Source organism: Sapajus apella, unplaced genomic scaffold (genome assembly GCF_009761245.1).
Source record: "Sapajus apella isolate SASKATOON/1434 unplaced genomic scaffold, GSC_monkey_1.0 scaffold105, whole genome shotgun sequence".
Classification (NCBI taxonomy): Eukaryota; Metazoa; Chordata; class Mammalia; order Primates; family Cebidae; genus Sapajus; species Sapajus apella.
In genome coordinates, this window is record NW_022437045.1 from 3,144,680 (window position 1) to 3,172,088 (window position 27,409).

Sequence of the window (27,409 nt, forward strand, 5' to 3'; positions counted from 1 at the left end):
GTATAGCCTGTTTGTTTTTCTGCATAAACCTTCCTTGTTAGTACATGCAGCTCTAGCTCGTTGTTTTTGATAACTGCATTTCTTTCTGTGGTGCGAATATTATACTAATACTGTATTCTTATTTATTCTCCAAAAGATGGAAATGTAAGTGATTTCCATTTTTTTATTATTACAGAGTGTTACAGTAAACATTCTAGTATGTGTCACTTTATATACCAGTGCTATTAATTTTGAGATAGTTGGTACAGCTATTGTTTTTTTAAGAGAAAGTTTTCAGTGCATCTCAACATTTGAAATGTACTTGCCCTCGGACCAAGCAATTCTTCAAATTTTGAAATACACTGAAAACTTTCTCTTAAATGAAACAACAATAGCTGTACCACCTTTCAGCTATAAAATGAATAAGCTCAGGGGATCGAATATACAGCATAGTGATTAGAGCTAGCAATACTACATTGTATGCTTGAAATTTGCTTAAATATTCTGACCGCAAAACAATCTCTCTCTCTCTCTCCCTTTTTTTTTTTTGAGACAGGGTCTCATTTTGTTACCCAGGCTGGAGTGCAGCAGGCGGCATGACCTTGATTCACTGCAACCTCCTCCTCCTGGCTTCAAGTGATTCTCCCACCTCAGCCTTCTGAGTAGCTACAGGCATGCCACCACACCTGGCTAATTTTTATATTTTTGGTAAAGATGGGGTTTCACCATGTTGGCCAGGCTGGTCTCAAACTCCTGACCTCAAGTGATCTGCTGCCTCAGACTTGCAAAGTGCTGGGATTACAGGTGTAAGCCACTGCCTGGCCTGATTTTTTTTTTTTTTTAATCACCTGGTCAGTATAGTAGTTAGAATCTACCTTTATAGCATTCTTTGGGATTCCATAGAGCACAGCTTTCCTTGGCAGTATCTTTCAGGTAATCTTGTGAATTTAATTTCAGGTTTTATTTAGAATATCATTTGTGCATTTTGGTTAAAATTTTCTCAAATGTTTAGATTAATTTGGTGAAAAATACTATCTTTAAAGCATCACGTTATCCATGAGTATGGTATATTTTCCCATTCAGGTCATGTTATGCAAGTACATAGATTGCAGTAGATAATAATCATAGCAATAAGGGAATGAGAGCTCCATATTAAAAAGATAAGGGCATGTATCTGTTCCAACCTTCATATTCTGCCTATTGAAACTGAGATAAGATAACTCCTTCCTTTTTCTTGCCTCTCTATTCTTGGCCTGAAGTGTCTCCTAGCCTCATCCCTATCCTTTTTCTAAAATTTTCATTTCCACCTTTTTTATTTGCTTGTCCCCATCATGAATCCACATGGTTGATGAATCCAGCAGGTTATGGGGCCGCAGCTGACATATTTATCTATGACGCATTGGATTCATAACCTAGAGTCTAGGTGATTTTCCCACTTCCCTCCCGCTGCTACCATTTTGTTCTCATTCAACCTCTACCTCATAGCTGTATTTTAAAAAGAAAAAAAACACCATCAAATATCTTCTTTGTATGCATGCCAATGTTTTCTGTTTTCTTAGCGTGTGAGCAGATGTAGTAATTTTGTGTCTACTTTAAATATCTTACCTAATTCTGGGTGCTCATATATTTGGAAGAATAAAATGTAAAAACAAATGAGAACACATGGACACAAGGAGAAGAGCATCACACACTGGAGTCTGTTGAGGGGGACTAGGAGAAGGACAGCGGGGGGTGGTGAGGAGGTTGCGGAGGGATAACATGGGGAGAAATGTCAGATATAGGTGACAGGGGGATGGAGGCAGCAAACCACCTTGCCATGTATGCACCTATGCAACAATCCTGCATGATCTACACCTGTACCCCAGAACCTAAAGTACGAAAAAAAAAAATTGAAAACAAAACAAGGACATGGCTATTTAACAGTAAAAATACTCAATAACATTCTCAACAGAAAATTGCAACCCCATAAAACATTATTTTCTACATTCTGAGCCCTATAAAGCAAAAACAAGAATAAAAATGTTATGTGGAAAAAAAAAACACAAATGAATTTTTTTTAAGAATATAAAGCTACCTAATTGAGCAATGGAGTCAACTTAGGTTTATTTCAGAAAATGATTGCCACAAGATTAAATAATAACAACAACAAAACAACCTTTAAAGATCACCCACAGACTAGATTTGTTCTTACCAATAAAAACAATCATATAGTAGAAGAGTATTGAGCTGTCTTAACAGAAACATTGAACACATGAGAGAAAATAGGTACATGACTCTGGCAGAGAGGGTAAAACCAATAGAGGAAAATGAGGGAAGTCAAAGTAAAACTACTCTTGTCTTTGATTTATGAGAGCACTAGTAAAAACACTAGCTTCATACCTGGCTGTTCTCTGTCTCTCTTAATCTGTTTAGTTTCTCATGGAATTTCTTTTATGTGCTATCATTTTAAAATAATTTAATTTAATTTAAAGTTCAGGGATACATGTGCAGGATGTGCAGGGTTGTTACACATCTCCATGTTTTAAAATCACCTCACCTTTCCCAACTAGAGTGTTTTCCCAACTTGGCATTCTTATCTTCTAAGCACTCATACCTCTGTTTAAGAGATGGCTGCAGTCTTGTACAACTGTATTTATGATTATTACCTTCTGCTTTTGATTCAACTTGTTCATGATTCCCAAGTGTCCAGTTCAAATCCCCAAGCAGGTAATCTCATTTTGTGGTTGTGTCCTAGATTGCTGGCTGGCTTATCAACTTTCTTCCCTCAGGTCTTGTGCCCTGTGGCTTTGTGGGGACAGAATTTGAGGTACAAAACCTGGGCACCTTAGAAGCAGAGGCTGTGTGTGGGGATTGCTCCCTTTGAAAATGCAGTAGTTCAGGCAGGGATCTGAGCCTTGGTCTGTCCAGTGCAGTTAACTACCATCTCAGCGACTATATATTGCCTGATTTGACATATGTAGTCTTTATTGAGTTTTATTCAAAAGAATGCATCAAATATATATACATAGCATAGTATAGCTATGTGAATTTATAGCATAGTGCTTAAGAAAATGAGGTTTGGAGTAAGAACCTAGGTTTGTCTCTTTGTGAATTTGGTGAAAGAGTTTTAATCTTTCTATGTCTTGATATCCTGTCTTTTATATCAGGGTTAATAATACTTTTCTCATAGAAGTGTTAAAAGATGATGACATAATGTTGGTCTAACAATTAAGGCCTGGCGTGGAGGCTCATGCCTGCAATCCCAGCACTTTGAGAGGCTGAGGCAGGCAGATCACGAGGTCAAGAGATCAAGACCATCCTGGCCAACATGGTGAAACCCCATCTCTACTAAAAATACAAAAATTAGCTAGACATGGTGGCACATGCCTATAGTCCCAGCTACTTGGGAGGCTGAGGCAGGAGAATTGCTTGAACCCACAGACAGAGGTTGCAGTGAGCTGAGGTCATGACACTGCACTCCAGCCTGGCAACAGAGTGAGACTCCATCTCAAAAAAAAAAAAAAAAGAAGAATTAACACAGTGCATGTCACACGTAGTAAAAAACTCAATGTATGACAGCTGTCTCTACCCAACAGCAACAAAAATAGGAGATTTCTCTCACAAATTACACTATGCGAATGTTGTTGGTCAGTACTGTCCTCACTGCTAAAATGAGTTACCCAGATTTTTTTCTTAGTTAAATAATTTAAATCTATTATTATAATTTCAAATCTTTTGCTAAGTTGTAGAGTTGTCAAATTTACTAATTGGAGAAAGCCTATAAAATTTTTCTGATCTTTTGGCATCAGGTGCTATATTAAGTAACATTTGTAAAGCCTTAAAGGGTATGCAAAATACCCAAATGCTTGTATAGTTTTTTCTTCTCTTGGCGACAAGTGCTTTCCATGGTCTTCTCTTTCTCAGGCACTTAGAACGTTGTGTATGAATAGGAAATGCTGTTTTCTACCTAAACTTTTCCAAGTGTTGCATGTTGGGGACCTAAAATTATCTTCCTTGGGACATCATTTAGACTTTTCTAATCTGAAACAAATTTCCTTTCAAATTCTGATATGAAATATGGCATATGAATTCCCCTCCTGTCTTCTGAATCCAGCGTTTAGATTCTAAATAAACAGCCACATTCTAGAAAGCACAAGGAAAGACCAAAAATAAGATAGTGGGGGAGGCAAAGTTGAAAATATAGCATTTAAAGAGGTAATCTGCATACAGTGTTCTCGACAGCCAAATTCTGAGCCTACTGGGGCATGCCTGTGCTGTCAGAGCAGACAATAGGCTGGGTATGGAGGAGGAGGAGGAGGAGCGGCGAGCAGTGCATTCACTTGGTGTGATCTTGGAAAGGAGTGAACTTCTAACTGTTGGTTAAAATGTTGTTTTGTCTCATTTGCTAATGTCACCAAGAAGGATCTTGTTAAAAAAATATATATATATGTGTGTGTGTGTGTGTGTGTGTGTATGTATATATGTATGTATATCTATATATGTATATATTTTTCTTGTTAAAAATATGTATGTACATATATTTTTGTTGTTGTTAAACTAGCTCAGAATATATATATGTGTATATAAATTCCATATCTATCCATATATACATCCATGTCTATCCACATATGCATCCATATATATGTATATTCCATATATATCCATATCCATATTCCATATATATCTGTATCTATATATATCCTTTCTTGAGTCTGACTAGTTAGATAGCTGACCTAAATTTGGAGAAAGTTTAGGAGGCTGACCCTTTGAGACATTCTAAGCTAGTCTAACAAATGTAAAGGGTCACCGACATTAACTCAAATCCCTACCAACTCAACATATGGGGCAGTGGCACTTTTAAGCGGGGATTTTGGACATACTCCCTTGAACAAGCCAAATTTTCTTTCATTCTTTTTTTTTTTTTTTTTTTTTAATGAAGATGTGGTACAGGGTGCTGCTTTACAGACAAATCTCAGTGTGCTGGTTGTAACTCTAGTCGCTTTCTTTCAATGAATGGAGGTTAGCGTTGCATGAAAAATTGCTAACATATAGACTAGCCTTGCTACTGAAAGTATGGTTCATGGAGCAGCAATGCCAGCACCACATAGGAGCCTGTTAAAAATGTACAGTCTCAGCACCATCCCTGATGAACTCAAGTGGAATCTACATGTTAACAAGATTCCTACGTGACTGCCTGTTAAAGTTTGAGAGGACTGGTCTAGAAGAGCATGGTTCCACACTGTGTGGAAGTGAACTTTTATTCTTAACTCTGTCACTAATTTGCATTTTGAAAATATCACTTACTGTTTTTCCGGAATCCTTATTTTTCTCATCCATAAAATAAAAATAGTTTTCATCTTCCTTGACAAAACCCTTGTGAGCTGAGATAAGATAGACTTTAAAGTGCCTTATGTGGCAGAATCAAAGTCCTGCTGTTGTATGTGGGAAGACTAAAATACACACTAGAGAGGAAGGATAAAAATTGCATTGGAAACACTTGTCTGTCAGACAAAATTCATTTATTTTGCTTCAGAAGGTAAGGGGGGTGGAAATAATTAATTTGACTCCCGTTTCCAATGGGAAAAAGACAAGCGGTCTTTTCTGCCAATCTTTTTCCCTTGCTCTGTATGATCTGGTGAAATAAGAGAAATAATGTAGTGTTTTCTACTATGAAATTCTAATTTAGAAAAATATTTACATAAAAAGCAAAAGGGAGATTTTAAAAATACTACTTTACTCAAAACCCTCTTGGGGTTACAAGGGTGGCTAGAAAGATTTGATAAGCCTGTAGTAGTCTTAGTATGGCAGTTGAGAAGGATCCTCCCATTTGCTTTGGGGTCAGGTAGAAGCTGTGTTTTGTTTTGCACCTGTACCTTTTGGGTCCTTTTTTGTCCTGTGATCCTACTTATCACCTACTTCCATTATTATTGGATGTTCATTGTATGGCCCTGCGAAGACCTAAGCACCAGCCATCAGCAACAATGAAAACAATATAATGTCCCTGACTGGGTCATGGAATTGGGGCACAGGTGCATCCCCTGTGTGTTTAGTGATATGTTATAGACCCCTTAGATTATGACACACAAAAAAGCCAGTAAGGGTATTTTCTTGTCTCCTAACATCAGCATTTATTCTTTCACTGTTTTATGCTTGTGTTTGATTCTGGAATCAGGTTATTAGAGGTCAGACACAGTCTTTCAGTTCCAGGCTTTCTCTGAGGAGAGAGGGATGCCCGAGAGGCAGGAAGCTGAGTGATAATTTGCCTTTCATTTTTTCCTCATTTCCTCCACAGCTTTAATCCTGTCTGAACATACATACTTCTTGCCATTATCTCATTTTTGGATGAATTCAAATAGAAGATGTTCTTTTTCTTTGACCTTAATATGTGAATTTTAGATGAATTCTGTTTTCACGTCTGGTTGCTACAAAAGGTTCACTTTATTTGTTTGTTAATTTTAAAGTTTAAATATTTATTGGAAGATCAAATTCTATATACATGTACACAGCTGCCCATCCCAAAGTTTAAGTTAGAAAAAGAAATGGAGGAGGGGGAGGAAGATACCTTTTGATATTTTTAACATAAAGATCATATATCTTCATGTAAATATATTAAATAATAATAAAGCTATCCAAAAGGAAGTTCCATTTATTTTTCATGTAGGGAACATATTCTATTCCATGTTATCCCAAGATTCTAAAGTTACTTTTATCTTTATTGATTTAATGTCTATTGATTTTAAATATGTGATTTTAATGTAATAATTGTTACTCTGACATAATTACAAATGAAATGTGTTAGTCAAAAATATTTGTTTCTTTTAGTGGCTCAATTGGTAAGTTGTTTTCTATCACAATCTTTGGTAGCACAATTAGCTACTTGGTGAACACACAGAAATGTAAAAAAACCATTCTATTTATCTTTGTCATACTCTTGTTTGCTAGTTGATGTTTGTTAAATATATATTCCTTAATTCAAAAGTACTGTGGTATTGAAAGCTATGTGTTTATGCCTTAATCTAAGTAGAATTCTACCTGGCAAGCTGTATTTAAGAAAAAAAAAAAAAAAAGAGGACACGTAAAATTACTTTGTGTCTGAAAACTGAAAACTCCAAGTCCTCAATCCTAATGTCCCCTTTGGAAGTCAGGTTTCTTTCCACTTAACTTCCTTAAGACTTTCCAGTATCTCCAGCTTAACCCCAGGACTGTGGCCATGCTTAGTATTTCTGCTGTGTAGTGCCAGTTCTCACGACAATCTCATAAATGACTCCTTTTTTACAACTTTATTGAGGTATATTTCACAGACCATAAAACTCACACATAAAAGTGTACAGTTCAGTGGATTTTAGTATATTTGGAGTTCTGTAACTGTCATCACAATCCAATTTTGGAACATTTCAGCATCACAAAAAGAAATCCGTACACATTAGCTGCCATTCCTCATTCCCGCTTGTCCTCTCCCAGACCCCAGGCAATTATTATTCTAGTTTCTGTCTCTGTGGGTTTGTCTAATCTGGACATTTCATATAAATGGAGTCACATAATATGTGGTTGTTTGTGACTGGCTTCTTTTACTTAGCAAAATGTTTTCACGGTTCACCCACATTATGGTATTGTGGATAATGGATAATTGAGTACTTTATGTCTTTCAATTATTGAATAATCTGTTGCATGCAAATGCCACATTTTGTTTATCTTTTCATCAGCTGATGAACATTTAGGCTCTTCCCACTTTTAGTCTGTTAGGAACAATGCTGCTGAGAGCATTCATGTACAATTTTTGTGTGAAGATGTGTTTTCAATTCTCTTGGGGATTTACGTAGGCGTGGAATTGCTGGGGCACAAGCTAAATTCCATGTTTAGCATTTTGAGAAATGGACAATCTACTTTCTAAAGTGACAGCTCCAATTAGCTGATTATAGTGGCATGCACCTGTAGTCACAGCTACTTGGGAGGCTGAGGCCAGATAATTTAGTGAGTCCAGGGGTTCAAGGCTGCAATGAGCTATAATTCTGCCACTGCACTCCAGCTCAGGTGACAGACCAAGACCCTGTCTTTAAAACATGAATAATAAAGTAAAATAAAAGTAGCAGCTCTGTTTTACCTTCCCACTAGCAATGTATGAGGATTCCAATTTATCCACATCCTCACCCACACTTTCTACTGTCGTGTATTTTTAATTGTAGCCATCCTGATAGGTGTGAAGGGACATCTCATTGTGGTTTTGGCTTGCCTTTCCCTCATGACTGATGATATTGAGCATCTTTTCATGTGCTTATTGACAAAAGCCCACTTCTGATGTCTGCACATGGCCTGAGCCAAAAGTCTAATTGTCTTCAGATGTAGTTTTGAGTATTTTCTTCCCTTTTTTATGAGATGATTTGGTAGAGAAAAAAGAGGTTGTGGTGACGAACACTTTAAGTCAGTTACGAAGTTAGTACATCATCTTTGCTTTCCATTTTATGAAAGAATATCGGTGACTTTCTGGGATAGACGAGAGGAAACTGATTCTTGCTTAAATATTTCTAATGGTAGAGGAGTAAACGCTAAGATATGTGAAGTTTGCTTGGTTTTGATGCTCCTAGTTTCCCATTAAACGCTTTTCTCCACCCTGTGGAGAGGCTGTTTTTCTAGTTCCTCTAATGCCATACTTTCTGTAGAGTCCTCCTTCAAGCTGGTTCTTTGGACAGGAAGTGAAACATATAAACACTAAGGAGTATGTAGTGGAAAAAGAAATCTCATTGTGTTTCATTCCCAAGCTTATTTTCAGGGAATAAAGGAATAACAGACTGTCATTCTTAGAAATTGAAGCAACATCAAGAGATGAAGATTTTCTTTGAGTAATCTCTGTATCATTTGAGGCCCATCCAGGTGCCTGTGATTGAAAACCGAACCCAGGGTAGCTTAATATGGGTAACATATTAGCTCCCATAGGCCAAGAGGGCTCCAATGGCATCATAAAGATCTGTGTCTCAGAATGGGTTGCCTCCAGTATCATTATTCTGGGCATACTTCCTGGAAGCATCCAGCTCACATTATCACAATATTCAATTGAAGAAAAAGAGAGATTACTTATCTGATATCCAAACTAAAATCTTGGAACTGAGTCGTCCTGGGCCCGGATGGCCTGACCAGAGACACTTGTTCATCTCTGAATCAATGACTGTGGCCAGAATGGTGGAACTGCCATTGGCCTCGTCTAGTCTGTATGATCTCCAGTAGATCCTGTGGTGGAGTCACTTCACTGCAGTCATGTGGGCCGAGGCTGGCAAAGTGCGCCTGGGAAGGGAGATGGAGTCTGTGTGGCAAGATGAGGAAGATCACTTTCTATTTAAAACCACAGACCACAGACACGTTTCCTCTCTCAAAGGGTAGGTCTGGGAAGGACATTAAGAAATCAACTAGGGCAGTAGTAATTAAACTTTAGCATGGGTATACTTTGCTAGGGTATGTTTGTCCCACCATTGTATTTTAGAGCCGATATTGGTCTACTTGTATGGGTTTAAAGATGGAGATTAATTTTGCCTCAGGATGAATTACTCCCCCACTGAGTTGTACCAATACCTGGCTTAGATGATAATTTTTCTGATTTTGTTTTTTGAGATGGAGTCTCACTCTGTAGCCCAAACTGGATTGCAGTGGGGTGATCTCAGCTCACTGCAATTTCCACCTTCGGGTTCAATCAATTCTCCTGCCTTAGCCTCCCACGTAGCTGGGATTACAGGCATGTGCCACCATGCCTGGCTAATATTTTGTATTTTAGTAGAAATGGGGTTTTACCATATTGCCAAGGGTGGTCTTGAACACCTGATCTCAGGTGATCTGCCCACCTCAGCCTCCCAAAGTGTTGGGATTACAGGCGTGAGCCACCACACCTGGCTTGGATGATATTTGGATGAGCTTTCGGTCGTAGAATTGATGGTGGAATGGGTTAAGACTTTTCAAGTTGTTGGGATGAGGTGGATGTATTGCATGTGAGAAACACATTAATTTGGGAGGTTGGAGGGTGGGCTATGTATGGGTTGGATTGTGTCTAAAATTCATATGTTGGGCTGGTGTGGTGGCTCACGCCTGTAATCTCAGCAACCTTGGGAGGCTGAGACGGGTGGATTGCCTGAGGTCAGGAGTTCGAGACCAGCCTGGGCAACATGGTGAAACCCTGTCTCTACTAAAAATACAAAAATGATCCAAGCATGGTAGCAGGTGCCTGTAATCCCAGCTACTTGGGAGGCTGAGACAGGAGAATCATTTGAACCTTGGAGGCTGAGGTTGTAGTGAGTAGGGATTGTTGCACTCTAGCCTGGGCGACAATAGTGAAATTCCATCTCAAAAAAAAAAAAAAAAAAAAAGAGTGAAATTTATATGTTGAAGTCCTAACCCCTAATATCTCAGAATGTGACCTTATTGGGAAATGGATTTGTTGCAGATTTAACATGTTAAAATGAGGGCAGGCCGGGCGTGGTGGCTGACACCCGTAATCCCACTTGAAGCCAGAAGAGAGAAATAACTCCTTCCCTGGTGCCTTCAGAGGGCACATGGCTCAGCAGTAACAAAATATCGAAAATTAGATGGCTTAGACAGCAAACATTTATTGTCTTTCAGTTCTGGAAAGACGTCTGAGATGAAGGTGCCCTCAGGGCTGTGCTTTAGGACCACAGTATTGAATGTTTTCTCCTTGATTTTTTCCTGGGTTTATTGTTATTGCTTTCTTTCTTTTTCTTTTTTTTCCAAATAGAAGAGACAAAAGTGTCTGAAGATGACGAAATGGAGAAGCTATACAAATCATTAGAGCAAGCTAGTCTATCTCCTCTTGGGGACCGACGACCTTCTACTAAAAAGGAGTTGAGAAAATCCTTTGTTAAGCGGTGTAAAAATCCATCCATCAACGAGAAACTCCACAAAATCCGAACGTTGAATAGCACATTAAAGGTAACAAAATTTCAAATCGTGGATGAACTCTACAGATGTGGGGCAAGACATGGCTGGTTCTGCAGAGAGATTCTTGCTAATCACAGCTTGTTTGTGTGGGTGCTGTGAAAGTAAATGTAATCTTCATAGGGCGTGATGACCTTGACAGTCTTAAAGCACGAGGACGTGCACACAGTAGCGCCCAAGTCAGTTTTTCACAATAGGCCTTGATTTTTGCATTCACTCTGATATAAAATTTTAAATTTTAATCCCATAGACAGCAAGGACCATGCATAATTTGTTTTTGTAACCCTTATACCTAGTATAGTACCTGCTTCAATAAATGTTGATGAGAGACAGAGATCATCCACTGGTAAGAAGAAACAGTCATATAAATAAGATCTCCAGTTTTCATGTCATTCATGCAAGGGTGCCATTCTCCTGGACTATAGCGAGAAGAAAATGTCTTGATTTCAGCTACAGCAGAGACTTAGTGACTGTCAGCTGTGGGGGCTCTAGCCAGGAAGCACCGTGAGAGCCCCACAGTGGGATGTACATGCTTTGTGGTAATAGACCAGCAGATGTTTTCACAATGGGAATAAGGGACAGTGTACAGGAAGTACTGAAGCTATTTTCAGGGCATCCCTGAGCCGAAATGGTTCTTCATAACAAGTGTCCTGCTTTCACATTTAGATTATAACATGAACAGGTGGAAGCCAGGATATTTTGTAAAATAGTCCTGATTTAGCAGACGATTTATCTGAAAAGCTTTGATGGATTCTGCAAGTGAATTTTGTTTTGTATATGGCTGTTGGCATTAAGAACTTGAGTCATTTTCCAGGAAGAAATGTCAGCCATTGAAAGGACAAGGCTACAAAGGCAGGCTGAGTGGCTGTTAGTCAGACGTCCCAGTTAGTTAGTAGAACATCTAAATGCCCTGAAAAACTGCAAAAATGAGGCTGGAATGGAAGAGGAAAATTGAATTTTAATTATACAGCGAAAATACAAATGCAGAGAGAGTCATTCCTGTTTAATATTAAAATTTTTAATGATAATAAAAGATATCACTGGCCATCATTCCACAGTATGTACAAAGCTAATGAATATGTTTGATTATTCAATGTAGTATGTCATAGTGTGTTGAGATTTTGCTGTCTTCTTTGTCTGTGATAGCTGATATGAGTGAGTAAATATTTCATAGAGCAAGTATTTCCTGACTCTTACTATTCTAGGTGACTGGGACCACTGCATGGACTCTACTGGGGGTAGAAACAGAGGAAAACGAATATGTGATTAAAATGAAGTGCAAAAATACTGTGGTTGAGATGTGCTCAGGGTGCTTTGGTGGCCCAGAGGGGGAAAGTGGCTTACTGGGGGCATTAAGAACAATGTCACGAAGTCGGTGAGTCAGGAAGAAATGAATGCCAAGGGAAGGACGTACAAGGAAGTGGAATATCTGTCAATGGGTAATAGTTGTAGTCCGTGTTGGGAGAAGCGGGAAGTAGAGGCCAAGGAGAGGTTTGAGTCATTACTAGGAGAAAGATTGTGGCCTCAGGCCTTCCATAGAGCAGCAGACTCAGGATTCTAGATCTTTACCGCACCATGCCCTCACCTGGCTGCCGGGGGCCCAAGTTTGTGAAAACAATTAATGTTACCTGTTGTTCCCTATGAGTCTCTGTGACCTCATACACTCTGTGCACTATGACTATGTCAGTGGTGAAGTCAGCAGCCGAGGCTTTTCTGCCAGTGTATCGGTTATCCAGTGCTAAGTAACAAAGTATCCCAAAGCTTAGCAACTTCAAACAATTAGCATTTATTATTTCAAAGTGTCTGTGGCCAGGAATCTGGGTGTGGCTTGGTCAAATGCCTCTGCCCCTAAGTCTCTCACAAGGCTGTGATCAAGGTTTCTGCTGGGGTTGCATTCATTCCTCCACAGAGAGGGATTAGTTTCTAAGCTCTCACCTCTAGTTAATTGGGAGGATTCAGTTGCTTTCAGGTTGTTGGACTGAGGGTCTCGGTTGCTGTCCAGCTGTAGGCCAGCGGCTACCCTCAGTTCCTTGCCACAGGGGTTTCTCCATAGGGCAGCTCACAACTGGCTTCTTCAGAGCAAGCAACACAATGAGAGTGGGTGAGCAAGCTGGGTTATGAGCCAGTGGCAGTAATGACATCACATTACTTTTGCAGTATTCTATTCAGTAGAAGGAAGTCATTAGGTCATCTCGTTTTCAGGGAGGAGTTACACAAGGCCTTGGATACCAGGAAGCAGAGAAGACTGGGGGCCCACTCAGGGCTGCCTGCCGCATGCTGCTGGGGAACTGCTCTCTCTGGACATGTGTGGGAAGCAGCCCTTTCCACAGGTCCCTCAGGCCTCCTCAGAGCATAGTGCTGGGGACTGATGAAATGTAACAGGACCCACGTCAGGCAGTCCTGTAACCTCAGGAGGCAGGAGGACATGTTGATGTGGAAATTGGCCTTGCCAAAGAAGCCAAACAAAAGCAAAACACATCAAACTATTCAAAGGAGAGAGAGAACTTGATACATGTATTCGTGTTCATGTTGGAAGGGTATAATTATTTCTCACTGTTTTTAAAATTCAAAGCAGTCAAGAGAGTGGTTTCCTTTGAGGAAGAAGAGAGAATGGGACTGAAGGGGAGCAAATGGAGCTTCTGAGTTCTGGGTATGGGTCCTTCTGTGACCTTGTTAAGAGTTGTAGGGAAGGGTTTATTTTGTGATAATTCTTTAAGCACTAACTTTTCTATTTGTGCGCTTTTCTCTGTGTATGATACATGGCACAGAGAATATGTCATACATGGAGGAAATGTTTGTTTTTTAAAAACTTCAAAGTAGGAGTGTGGACAAGCAAAGACAACAGAGTTTCATGCAAAAGCTAGGAAACTGTTTTAACAATAATGTTTATATTTGCTGTAGACACATTCTATAAATAAGAAAAATCCCAGCATTGGGATATTACTGGAATGATTGCACCTCAGGGAAATTCTTCTAGGAAGTTGAGCAAACTTCCAAGCTGAATCTGAGCAAAAGTTGATCGTATTATGTTTTACACCAAATGTAGATATTTAGTAATTTCCAGGAGTTCAACATTCACTGACTTGTGGCCAAGCCTGTTTTTATTTTAAAATAAATTATTAGTGGAATAATTAATGGGTCCAACCGAAACTCTCTCTGAGTTACTCTGGCCTATGTCAAAAGAGCAATGAGCCCTCCTTCCCCATAACTGCTCTGGTGGAACATATTTCCAATGCTTAAGTCTTGAGCCAATGCACTATTTGGAGTAAAAACTGAAAGTATAGCACTCTCATGATAGTTTTGGAATCCTTGCCAAACTTTCCTTGCCTACCAGAAAGCAGGGCGGATGTTGCGAAAGCAGTTCAAAGCCCTCCAAAAGCCTCCTGCGCCATCCAGGAGAAGCTGGCCTGCTGGACAAGGCTCAGCCCAGGGGTGCCTGGTGTAGGAACGAGCTTGGAGCGTTCTGTTGTTTCATTAATTCCCTTCTTCTGTATTATTGTCTACATTTTTTTCTTTCATCTATAAAAGAATTAACACAGATTTGAGCCAAGTGGTAAAACATTTGAACTACTTAAAGCCAAAAGTCATGTGAGAAGTGTCAGCTTAATGCCCAAAGTGGAAGAGACCCTTTTCTAAAAATGTTATTAGATATAAAGAGCGGTTAATTTATGTTTGCCTTTTCAAAGACAGTTTCCCCAATTTTTATTAATCTTCAGAGATCTTATTTAGTTTTTTAATATGATGAATTAGGATCTTCCTCTGAAGCAGATGTCTAAATTTCTTTAGAACAAAATAAAACACCTTAAATAACTTTATATTAATAGCACTGTGATGATATCAGAGGATGAAAGCTTTTTTTTTTTTTTTTTTTTTGGTTTTTTGGAAAAGTTGTTTTTGAAGCATAGACACTGAAAACTCAGAGAGAAGCAATTTGCTCTTTTGGCCCGGCCTGACTTTCTATAAACAATCCCTGTATTTTGCTATGCACTGTTTTTTCTCTGTTTTGGAAGGAAGGCTTCCTATCTTTATCCATCTGTCTGTCTGTCTATCCATCTGTTTATCTGTCTATCTATCTATCATCTATTTATCTGTCATGCTGTCTAGCTATTAGTATCTATCATCTATCTATTTAACTAATTACCTACCAATCAATCAATCAATCAATGTCTAGTTTGTTTGTTTAATGGAAAGGACTTCCTCAGATTCCAAATATGGTTCAGAATGCAAAAGAGAATAAAAAGCAAATGGGTAATTCATTTATTTTTTATTTTATATACTCATTTTTTGACAGGTATTCAATGAATATCTACATGTTTCAGTCATTCTTTCAGGCACTTGGGGCTCTAGCAGTGGGCATATCAGACAAAAGGCCTGCCTTCCTAAAGCTTATGTTTTAGTAGGAGAATAAACATAATTGACTAGTAAATTTTATAATATGATAAGTGATGATAGATTTGATAAAGAATAGAAAAGAGAGGGATAGAAAATGTTGAGGAATTGATATTTAATTAGGAAAGGCATGAAAGGCCTCTTTAAAAGACATAATTTGTGTAAAATATGGAAAAGGAAAAGGAATGAGGCTTGAGGTTTTCTGACACAGAATGCTGCAGGCAAAAGGAATAAAAATGGAAACACCTTGGGGTGGGAGTGTGTCTGGGCATTTAAGGAAGAGCAATGAGGTCAGTTAGCTGGAATGTAGTGGGGATGGAGCACAGAGGGTGCAGCAGTGAGCCAGAGGGACAGCAGGGACTCGTGCCATAGGGGGCCTCATTGCCATTGCAAACACCAGCTTCTATTCAGAGTAGGACAGTGACCCTTTGGAAGGTTCTGAACACAGGTATGTCATGCTTTGTGTCATGTTTGAAGGTAGAACCATCAGGATTTGCTGGTGGATTGGGTGTGATAGAAGGAGTCACGAATGACTCCAGTGTTTGGCCTGAGCAGTTGGAAAGGTGGAGTTACTACCACTCAGTGCTTTGTGGAAGACTGCGGTGGGAACAGGGTTTGGTGTGTATTAGAAGTTAGTGGGTGGGTGGGAATGCAGGGAACAAGAGGAACTTAGCTTTGGACGTGTTGTTTTTGAGATGCCTCTTCGGGGTTGATGTGGAACTGCTGAAGGGGAAGTTTAGACAAATGATTATGGAGTCCAGGGGAGAAGTAAAAAGAGATATAAATGGGGGCCATCAGCACATAGGGAGAGTGGGAGAGATTGCATGTGATTACCAAGAGTGTGAATATAGACAGAGCAGAGAAGAGGCTCTAAGCCGGGGCTCTGGAACACCCCAGTGAGAAGAGGTGGTGTGATGAGGGGAAACAGCAACTGAGGTGAGAGTAAGTAGCCATTGTGGAATGAGACAAATCAGGAGAAGGTGTCACAGAGGCACAATGACGGAAGTGTTCAAAAAGGAGGAGTAGTCAGTCATTTTAGGGGCTTCTGTTTAACATTGATTTAATGGATTATTGGATTTAACAACATGGAGGTCACTGATGGTCTTCACGAGGGCAGTTTTGGTAAATGGTGGGGGCCAAAGCCCAGAGGGAGTGAATATGTGAAAGAATGGGCCACTGGAGACAAGGAGAAAATGGAGCATTTGCTGGACAGGGATTTGGGGGCAGAGCGGACTTGGAAGACAGAAGAAATAACAGTGAACATGTATGCCAGTGAGACTGCTGGAGGGAAGCTGGGAAGTTGGTGAGTCACAGGAGAGAAGAGAGTTGCTGGGATGAATTTCTTGAGTAGGAGAGCGGGGGCCATTGTGCTGAAGCGCAGAGACTGGCCTTTGCTAGGAGCACAGATGCTCCGTCTCTGTGAACAGTAGGGAAGGCAGCATAGATTTGCATCCATGTCATTCGTGGGCAACAGGAACTTGGGAGAAGTGCTCTTCTGATGGTTTCCATTTCCTCAAAAAAGAGAGAGTAAGGCTGTCAGTTGTGAGTGAGGATGAGAGAGGGGGTTTGAGATGAGATTTTGAAATCGTCATTTGGGAGACTCCCAGAAAAGGGATGTGAAAGGGTGATGACCCAAGAGTGGTGAAAATTCACTTATTGGCGGTGGTTGTAAAGTTTTAGCTTCGCACATGCTGTTCTGGGGATAGTCAAAAAGGGTAGTTTAATCATACGCAGGAATTGAATGTCTGCATGGCGCTCGGCATTGTGTTAAGTGCAGGGAACACAGGGACGAAAGAAATGTTTCTTGTCATCTTTAAGCTTTAGAAGAGGTAGCATGATTCATCCATAAGTACCTAAATGTACCTTAGTAAGTTCTCAGAGGGTTTCACAATATTGGAAGGCATGAGAACATAAAAACTTAAAAGCTTATTAGTCCAATGTTGGGAGTACAGGGAAGGTTCCTGGATAATGTGATGCCTTAAATGAGTATAGACGTATGGGTTATGAAAAATTGGGTAGGCCTGGCGCAGTGGCTCATGACTGTAATTCCAGTGCTTTGGTAGGCTGAGGCGGGTGGATCATGAGTTTGAAATCAGCCTGGACAACATGGTGAAACCCTGTCTCTACTAAAAATACAAAAATTAGCCAGGCGTGGTGGTGCATGCCTGTAATCCCAACTGCTCGGGAGCCTGAGGCAGGAGAATTGCTTGAACGTGGGAGGTGGAGGTTGCAGTGAGATGAGATTGGGCCACTGCACTCCAGCCTGGGAGACTGTGTTTCAAAAAATAAATAAATAAAGGCCGGGTGCAGTGGCTCACGCCTTTAATCTCAGCACTTTGGGAGGCTGAAGTGGGCAGATCACAAGGTCAGGAGATTGAAACCATCCTGGCCAACATGGGGAAACCCCGTTTCTACTAAAAATACAAAAATTAGCTGGGTATGGTAGTACATCCCTGTAATCCCAGCTATTTGTGAGACTGAGGCACAAGAATCACTTGAATCGGGAGGCAGAGGTTGCAGTGAGCCCAGATCGCGCCACTGCACTCCAACCTGGCGACAGAGATTGAGACTCCCGTCTCAAAAAAAATAAATAAATGAAAATAAATAAACTTAAAAAATTGGGTAAAGAAAGATTGGAAAGTGTTCTGTATAAAAGAAACTCTAGAAATTAGAGTTTATCAGGTGAAGAAAGGCAAGGAAGATTCTCCATGTGGTACAATGGCACAGAGGTGTGAGCCACTGTGTGAGTGAGAAAATGCACACCAGTACATTAGACTGGAAAGTCAGAAGGAAGCAGAGTTTCCACAATGGTGCCAGTGCAGGTGAGGCGCCTTGGGCGTAAGGGGATCCATGAGGAGGACTCGGCATTTAGATACATCCCTGCTCTGCTAAGTGGAGGTGGAGTTCAAGTGGGCGTTGCAGGCAATGATCTCACTCAAGAGGCTGTGGCAGCAGATCAGGTGTGATATATTGAACTGGATATCCAAGCTTAGGACTCTGGGCATGGGATGGAGAAAACAGGTGTAGATTTGAAACACAATTGTTGGGCTGAATATTTGTTTTTAATATGGAGGATGAACACCTTATATTTACTCCGTTCCTTGTCTATAGAAAACTGTAACCTGAGCTAGACATTTCAGAAATGTGTGCCATTGGTTACAGAGGAGACAGAGTGGAATAGCACTAATAGGTTGTTTATTAGCTTTGTTGGCATACATACCATTTTCATGGAAGGTTAATAGCCTCTTCTTTGACTAAAAAGATAACCTGTGTATTTATTTGGTGTATATTAATTAACTTAATGTGATTTATTAAAAATAAAGATAATTTAATACAATCTTAAAAGATATATTTCATGTTAACTTATGGCCTAGGTAGAGTGTTATGTTCCAATTTTGCTTGGTGAAGTTTGGATAGTTAATGAAGTACTAACACCTACAATGATAAGTTTTAGGAGGCATAATTCTCACACCAAGGTAGCATTGTTACTGTGGTATGGAATAATGGATTTATCAGAGAAAGGCAACATAGAAGACCTTTGCTACATGTTTAGCTCTTCCACTAACTCTTGGGTAGGATACTTAACTTCCTCGTGGCTGGTTAGCATATGTAAACAAATGTCATATCTCTTAGGCTTCATGCTGGAATTAGAATATTGGCATGCAAAAATGCTTTGATAATTTTATGATAAATGCATATGTGTACTTGTGAAAGAGTCGGTAAAGATGGTTTATGTAAATTAAGATACTTCAACACACCTCCTTCCCCTTTTTTTCTATTGCACAGTGTAAAGAACATGATCTGGCCATGATTAACCAGTTACTGGATGACCCGAAGCTGACAGCCAGGAAATACAGAGAGTGGAAAGTCATGAACACCCTGCTGATCCAGGACATCTATCAGCAGCAGCGGGCCACGCCTGCCCCTGATGACAGCCCCCAGGAACTCAAAGAATCACCTTCTTCTCCCTGTGTTGAAGATTCCATTTGAGACAAAATCAGAATTTTCTCCTCTTACATTTTATCACAAGCAACTCTTCAAGATGTTGCAAAAACTTACGTTTTTCCTTAAAAGGAAAACTGAAACCCAGTCCTTCAAGCATCAGCTCCCCATCTAAAGATGCACTTTAGATGAAGATAATCCCCAAATACAGCGGGTCCCCTCGTTTCAGTCATAACGCATCCATTGAGATTGGAATGATTGAGTTCAGTTGAAAGGCATTTTTTGTGTTCCTGCTGGGAGCTCACGGTGATGCGGGGATCTAGGTGGGATGTGAGAAATGTATCTTCTGCTCCTTGCTCTCCAGAGAATGCTATGGACAGAAATCAAATTTTACCAGGAATAATTGTCCTTGGAAACATTCTGTTTTTCAAAAGAAGACTATGTATTCCACCTGGCTGAGCAGCTGTGTTGCCCAAATCGCTTTTTGAGTGGAGGAATGTTTTCTATAGCAGTGACTGGAAGAACAAATGTCATTTGCAGAACAAAAATTCCTTGTCTTTGGTATAGAATGGTGGTGCCTTTTCCACGTGTTGAGAAATACTTCATAGACAGTGGCGCATGGGAGAGCTGAAGGATGGGGCGTGTTCCATATTCCACTCACTCAAAGGACAGCTTGGTGTTTTCACGCTTTAAGCAGGTTAGGGGTTCTGATTAATGTTTCCTTTCCTTACAACAGCTAGAGAAAACATCTCATCACAGTTGGACACCTCTACTCCCTTCAAGCTTTCCTAAAAGTAGGAGATAGTAATAGGTCCAGCAAAGAATGTCTACAGCTCTTATACGTAGTGTGAATTTATATCCAGATTGCCTGGAATTCATATTGACAAGATGACATTGGCATTGGAATTGTTTTAATATCTTTACTCAAAAAACAAAAACAAAAACCAACAGACAGAAACAACAAAAGAGTTAAACATGATGGTTTTATTTTTGTATGTTTATATGTCACTTGTGTGCTATGTGAATAGCTATCTATAATATGTTTGTTATTTAAATATATTTATAGAAATTCAAATTACTAGTGTTTTAAAAGATGATATACTATTATATGTTGTGCTTAGTATATATTTGATGAGTCTATACTTTTAGCTTGAGAAAAATAGAAATACTGTTGATTAACTAGTGTTACGATGTTGCACTATACTGTATGAGGAATGCTCAGGAAACCTTGTGGGAAAAAGTGGGGCATGCATTCATAATTTTTATTTTTCTTCCCACCCCTATTCCCCTGAGCTCTTAGATTTAGGTTTCTATATCTCTCGTAAGTCACTCTCTTAAGCAGAAAAGGACTTTCATTTTCGATGATCCTTTCTATTAAATAAACTTTAAGGTTTATGCCATTTATGCCTGAAAACATTAGACCAAATGCAACACAACTAATGTCATCTTTTCATTAAAGACTAATAGAAATTTAGGAATTGTTGTGTTAAAGAGAGCTCATAGAGAAACAGTATGAAAGTCTTCCCCTACTAATCACCATGGATATTTCTCGCCATAAAAATAGCCACAACCCACCAAGTACCCATGCTGGCCCTACCTACCCTAACAAACTGTTGACATAACCTCTTTTGCTTTATAGTTTCAAAGTGTGGCTTGACATTCAAATGGAAATAACCACCTGAATTGTATCTGCGAACAAAATGGAAATAGTTGTTGAATATTTACCCCAAGCTTTACTAAGAAGCCTTAATACTCTGTAAACAAACAAATAAACAAAAAGCAACCTTAGCATTAAGAAAAAAAAAAAAAACATGAAGCAAGTTGTACTACTAGAAGCCTCTTTAAGATAAGAGGCCAGGCCAATGGATTTGGCCCAGCAAACATGTGGGTACTTCTCCACCTAGGGAAGGTACTGAATATGAGTCTGACCTGTGGTGCCCTGACAGAGGAGACATTCAGGTCCTCAGGTTGGACCCTGATGCGCTGGCTTGAGAGAGCAGTGATTTTAACCTTTTGGTCCTGGAAATGACTGATTCCTTCAGTGATTAGCCGACACCAGAAGGGGGATTATTTAGGATTTGCAGTATAAAGAGTACTGAAGGAACGACACGTAACAATAGTGGAAATAACAGTGTGACACAAAGTACCCTTCCGCCTATTTTTCTTTGGTTTGCAACACCAACCTGTAGACTTCCAGTTTTTCCTAAATTGAAGAGCTCCAGAAACTTCTGACCAGGGTTTGTGAATACCTTTGAATGCTTTCCATGAAGCCATGTTTCACCAACTTAAAGGCAAAAAAGATCCCTGGGATTACTTAGCCAAGTCTTAAAGTTATTTTTCAAAGGCACGTCAAGAACATTAGCCTAGAGGTTTTTGCTTTGTTAGTTAAAGCTTACTTTGCAGAACTTTCCAAAGTGAGAGTTACATTGAACTGCTTAGTTTTGCACCAGCCTTTCTGAAGCCCCATTGTCTGCTCATTCGTGTTTTACCCCCTGTAAATTCATTTGCTTTTGATCAGGTTGTGCTAGAAGTAGGGCTGGCTTCTGTGAGTTCTCAGCTTAGGCTGTGGTCACCAAGAGGTGGGTGGGGTGATAGGCAGGAGTGAGAGGGAGAGTGAGTGACACTTTCCATGACACTCAATGTAGGAAGACATGGACTTCTCTCTTTTGGCTTCAAGCTACTTTTCTGGTCCAAAGAATATTGGGAAAACTGGATTACTTTCAGTACATTTCTTGAGACTGGGTCACCTCTGAAATGCATTTGGGGTAGTTTCATGGGGTCCAAGCGCAGACCCCTATACCCAGTCCCAAAGGGCCTTTGAGCCGTGGAATGACATAAAACCATGGCTACTCAGGAAGGAAGTGGAGAATTAGCACACGTAGTTCCAAATCTGTGGCACCTGCTAAGGATTAGGATTCGGAGAGGACTCCTCTTCAGGGTTGTGAAGAGGACCTTTTCCCTCTATTGTTAGCCTGTAGACCCAAAGTGGAGTCTGAAGTGATGCCCTCACTGGTTGGTATATTGCCAATAGACACACTGAGGCCTGCATTTGAAGGGCCTCTGTTGCTTTTAAGAATTCTTAGTTTTGTCACAACAGCTCAAATCTTAGCATAGGATCAAAGGCCTAGAAAGACTCCTAAAGTATAAGCTTACAAAGACTCCAGGAAGAGGAAGAAAGAGAAACAGATTGTGTTTGGAGTCAGATTTCAATGTGAAATCCATGCCTTATATTTACACAGCACTTTGTAGTTTGCAAATTAGTGAGTTTTCAGCCCCCTTTGCTCCCCCACCCCTCCCACTGCCCACGCTTCATGTGAGATGATTGTGGATTATAACAGTGAAGTGCCTGGCCCAGAGCCTCTAGTGGTGACACGGGAATTTGAGTCTCAAGACTCCCAGCGGCTCCCTGCCCCTCCCTCCTCTCCACCCCCCACCTCACTTCACCTGTTACCTTGTGAAGTTGCTGTTGGCGCACAGCCCACTGGGGAACCAAGAAGTTTGACTTGCACTGAATGTTTCCTCACACTGCGCTCAGCACAGGGCTGGCCCTAGTGGCTGTTAAGCTAAATTCTCCATTTGAAACCTAAGGGGCCCTCTCTGTGCTTGAATACATTCTCTTTCTAATGGACCTGCTGCAACCTGCTGGAGCCTGTCTATGAATTGGGGTTTAACCGAATCATGCTGTGTTTCCTTTTCTTTCCTTCTGTACATTAGATGACTTGGGAGGTGCTGTGAGATCCTTGGATGGAAAACGTGTATTTAAAGAAATGGAGAGTGTGTATTTTGTTTGCCTTTTGAGGCATGTGCTGTCAGATGTCAGAGACCCAACTTAGTGATGAGAGGCTGGTCCTTTGACCTTCTTCTCCTAATTGCTTTTTATGTAATTATGACCTTTTCCTCAGGTAGCATTCCAGTCACCAACAATGTCACAGAGATGAAACAGGTTTAAAGAGAAATATTTTGAAGTCTTTTGAAAAGAAGTGCTATCCAAATTTAAGCCATGTTTAAATTCATAGTCACATTAACTCTTAGTAAGAAAGACATTTTATTTTTCTTTTTGAGATGGAGTCTTGCTCTGTTGCGCAGGCTGGAGTGCAGTGGTGGGATCTTGGCCCACCGCAACCTCTGCCTCCCAGTTCAAGTGATTCTCCTGCCTCCTGCTCAGCCTCCCGAGTACCTGGAATTATGCATGGCTAATTTTTATATTTTATATTATATTAGAGACCGGGGTTTCACCATGTTGCCCAGGCTGGTCTCAAACTCCTGACCTTAGGTGATCCGCCTGCCTTTGCCTCCCAAAGTGCTGGGATTACAGGCATGAGCCACTGCACCCAGCCGAAAGACAGTATTTTGATATAGCCACATAAGTGATTGAGTAATGTTAAGTACAGAAAAACTGCCATATGCACATAAAGTTTTAGGGGGTATTTCTTCTTCAGTCTAACAAAAATATGATACCCAATTGGGGTTTTTCAGTTTATTTCTCTTTCAGTTTTTCTTGTATACCTCACAGGAGAAATTGAGTCCTAGCAATGGGAGAGAACTGCCCTGTCTAGGGTTTTGTAACACATCATTGAAAAATAAAAGGCCCCAAAACAAAATTTTTGCAGCCTGCATTACATGGACTGGGGAAGGGGGATAATTTCTCCCCTCACAGAAAGCCACTAGTCTCCTTGAATGAGATATTGAGTAGACGCGTTTCTCTGTGGCGTGAGGCAGGAAGCAATTCCCTTGCCTCTTCTGCACATCTTAATTCTTTCCAGAACCACATGGAAAACTTTGAAAATGGATTCTTCATCAAGAAATGGTTTATATATTTCTCTTGCTGTAAGGAGACTTCACTGGTCTGTATTTTTTTTTTTTTTTAACCTTTAGCTCAAACAAGAAGCATGCCCCATCAAAACAGTAAATGCCGTGTAATAAAACCAGGAGTTGTAATCGCCATGTATTTTAATGTGCTTGCATGATGGGAACGTAACTTTTAGCACTGCATGGTGTTTGGGGGCCAGATATTAATGTGGAAACGATAGCTTCAGTTTGTGCTTTCATTCTGTGTCAGCTACCCCTCTAAACTGAAAAAAGAGGCATGGCTCGTTTCTCTCCTGCTTTATGTTTTTGAGGTTGACTTGTAAGATAAAAATAAAAATAAGAAAAAAAATCTAGTAGAATAACATAGGAAAAAAAAGTTAACATATACTACTGGTGTTCATTTTCTGCCCTGCCGTGTTGCTTTCTCAAAGAAATAAACCTGTGGCTGGGAAGTGTTTAATGGCTGCGTTTTGATCTTCTGCAAAGGTTACAGTGCCCTCTGGTGGCCGTCATCAAAATCGCTTCCAGGCTTGTTTTTATTTTTAAATAAAATATCTCATTTTATTGGAAATTTATTTCAACAGTAACTGATGTAGTCTTTTCCAGTGGTTCTCAATCTACACATTTATTAACACAGTGATATTTATATTTTTCAAAAATTGCCATTGGACTACAAAATTTGACTTGCACATTATATTACTTATTATTTCTAGGCATCCACATTTTATTTAAATAATTTTTAAAATTTGCATATTATAAAAGTTACAAATTATGGTACACAAGCTCTTTAAAACATATGAGATATTTATTTGAAAATGAACAAAGAAAATAATGAAATAGCCTAATACATTGCCTTTCTTTTGGATCCACAGATCAGAGGGAGTCAGCCCGCATTTGAACTGATTCAGGCTCCCTGACTGCTGGCTACACACGCAGACTTTTCATTTTGTTCCTTGTTCTTTCCTAATTCTCACCTCACAAGCCAAGCTCTTCCTTCTGTCCTCTTTGTCCTGCTACCACCAAACATTTCCAGGCTCCTACGTGGAAGCAGTCAAAATTATTTTAGACCAAAGGGATTAGTAAAAAGCACAGGTACTATTCATTTCCTGATTTCTGGAACAATCTCATATTATTTCCTATTGTTGCTATAGCAAATGACCACAATTAGGGCAGCTTCAACACATTTGTGATCTTACAGTTCGGGGGGGTTGCACTCTGTGGAGGCTCTGAGGGAGAATCCATTTCTTTGCCCTCTCCCTGGGTTACAGGTACACCCCACTCCTCCCAGGACTGACCTGTTTTTTTTTCTTTTTCTTTTTCTTTTTGTTTTTTGAGACAGAGTCTTGCTCTGTCACCCAGTTGGAGTGCAGTAGCACAATCTTGGCTCACTGCAACCTTCGCCTCCCAGGTTCAAGCAATTCTGCCTCAGCCTTGTGAGTAGCTGGGATTACAGGCACCCGCTACCACTCCCGGCTAATTTTTCATGTTTTTAGTAGAGACAGGGTTTTGCTATGTCGGGCAGACTGGTCTCGAACTCCTGACATCAGATGATCAGCCCACCTCGGCCTCTTAAGGTGCTGGGATTACAGATGTGGGCCACCATGCCCGGCTGGGGCTGACTCTTTTAAGGTCCCTTGTGATTACAACGGGATCACCTGGGTAATTCAGGATAATCTATTTTAAGGTATGTTGATTTGCAGCCTAAATTCCCCTTTGTTGCCTCTACACAGGTTCCAGTGATTAGGACTGGACACTATCCTGCTTACCCCAAATCCCCACTACAAATATCCTGCTAAGTCCTGGTGGACCAGCAACACCTCCAGCAATCCCAGGAATTCCATGTTTCAGCTACAAGCATGAAAGTCCTTTTCACACCATGTAACTTGAATTTGACTTTATCAGTATGTTCACCACAGGAAAGAGAATTTCATCTTTATGAGGGGAAAAGCAGGAAATGTCTGGCTTTTAAGAAATCGTGTGCTGGGAGTCCTGACTCACGTTTGCAATCCCAGTACTTTGGGAGGCTGAGGTGGGAGGACTATTTGAAGGCAGGACCTTGAGACCAGACTGGCCAACATAATGAGACCCTGTCTCTCTTTTTTTAAGAGGGAGTCTCACTCTGATGCCAGGCTGGAGTGCAGTCGAGTGATCTCGGTTCACTGCAACCTCTGACTCCTGGGTTCAATCAATTCTCCTGCCTCAGCCTCCTGAGTCGCTGGGATTACAGGCGCCCACCACCATGACCAGTTAATTTTTGTATTTTCAGTAGAAACGGAGTTTTACCATGTTGGCCCGGATGGTCTCGATCACCTGGCCTCATGATCCGCCCACCTCGGCTTCCCAAAGTTTTGGGATTACAGGCGTGAGCCATGGTGCCCAGCCGGTTCAGCAACATTTAATAAGCATTATACACCATGAGCTGGGCGCAGTGGCTCATGCCTGTAATCCCAGCACTTTGGGAGACTAAGGTGAGTGGATCACCTGAGGTCAGGAGTTCGAGACCAGCCTGGCCAACATTGTGAAACCCCGTCTCTACTAAAAATGCAAAAACTTAGCTGGGCGTGGTGGTGGGTGCTTGTAATTCCAGCTACTCGGGAGGCTGAGGCAGCAGAATCGCTCGAATTTGGGAGGTAGAGGTTGCAGTGAGCCAAGATTGAGCCATTGTACTCCAGCCTGAGCAACAAGAGCGAGACTCTGTCTCAAAAAAAAAATAAATAAATAAAAGATTTATGCACCATGACCAAGTGGAATTTATTCCCAGGAAGCAAGACTGGTTTGATATTCAAAATAAATCAAGAAACTCACCACATCAACAGTAAAACAAGAAAAATCATTATTATATCAATCGGTACATACAATTCATTTGACAAACTTTAAAATCTATTCATGATGAAAATTCTCAGAAAAATAAGAATAGGTGGCAATATGTACTTCTTCAACTAGATTTCTAAAGAATCTACCAAAAAACTCCTGCTACAATTATACTTAATGGTCAAAGGCTGCATGTTTTCTCCCTAAACATTGGAAACAAAGCAACAATATCATTCTTACTATTGTCACTTAACAGAATGCTGGAAGTTCTAGCCAGTGCAATAAGACAAGAGAAGGAAATAAAAGTCATATAGTTCAGAAGGAAACAAACAAACTTCTGTTGGCAGTTGACATAATTGTGATGGTCTGTGTGGAAAATCCTCAGAAATCTTAAAAGAAAAAAAAAAACAAAAACCCTCCTAGAACTAATAAGGGAGCTCAGCAAAATCACAGAATTCAAGGTGAACAGACACAGAAATCAATTGTATTTCCATATGCTTGCAATGGACACATGACAGCAAAATTAAAAATATAATACCACTTACAATCACCCAAAAAATGAAATAGG

The 27,409-nt window shown here is 40.2% G+C and overlaps 1 protein-coding gene across 6 annotated transcripts in view; it reads left to right on the forward strand.

Moving 5' to 3' along the window:
* The window catches only part of IPCEF1 (interaction protein for cytohesin exchange factors 1), a 198,782-nt gene extending 174,292 nt beyond the window's left edge, over positions 1-24,490 (forward strand). For all 6 annotated transcript variants that reach the window (XM_032258753.1, XM_032258757.1, XM_032258754.1 and 3 more), the window contains 2 exons: positions 10,691-10,884; positions 19,066-24,490. In XM_032258753.1, coding sequence (XP_032114644.1) covers positions 10,691-10,884; positions 19,066-19,269 — 398 coding nt within the window. In that variant the 3' untranslated portion in view covers positions 19,270-24,490. The remainder of the gene's footprint in view (positions 1-10,690; positions 10,885-19,065) is intronic.
* Positions 24,491-27,409: the final 2,919 nt, after the last annotated feature.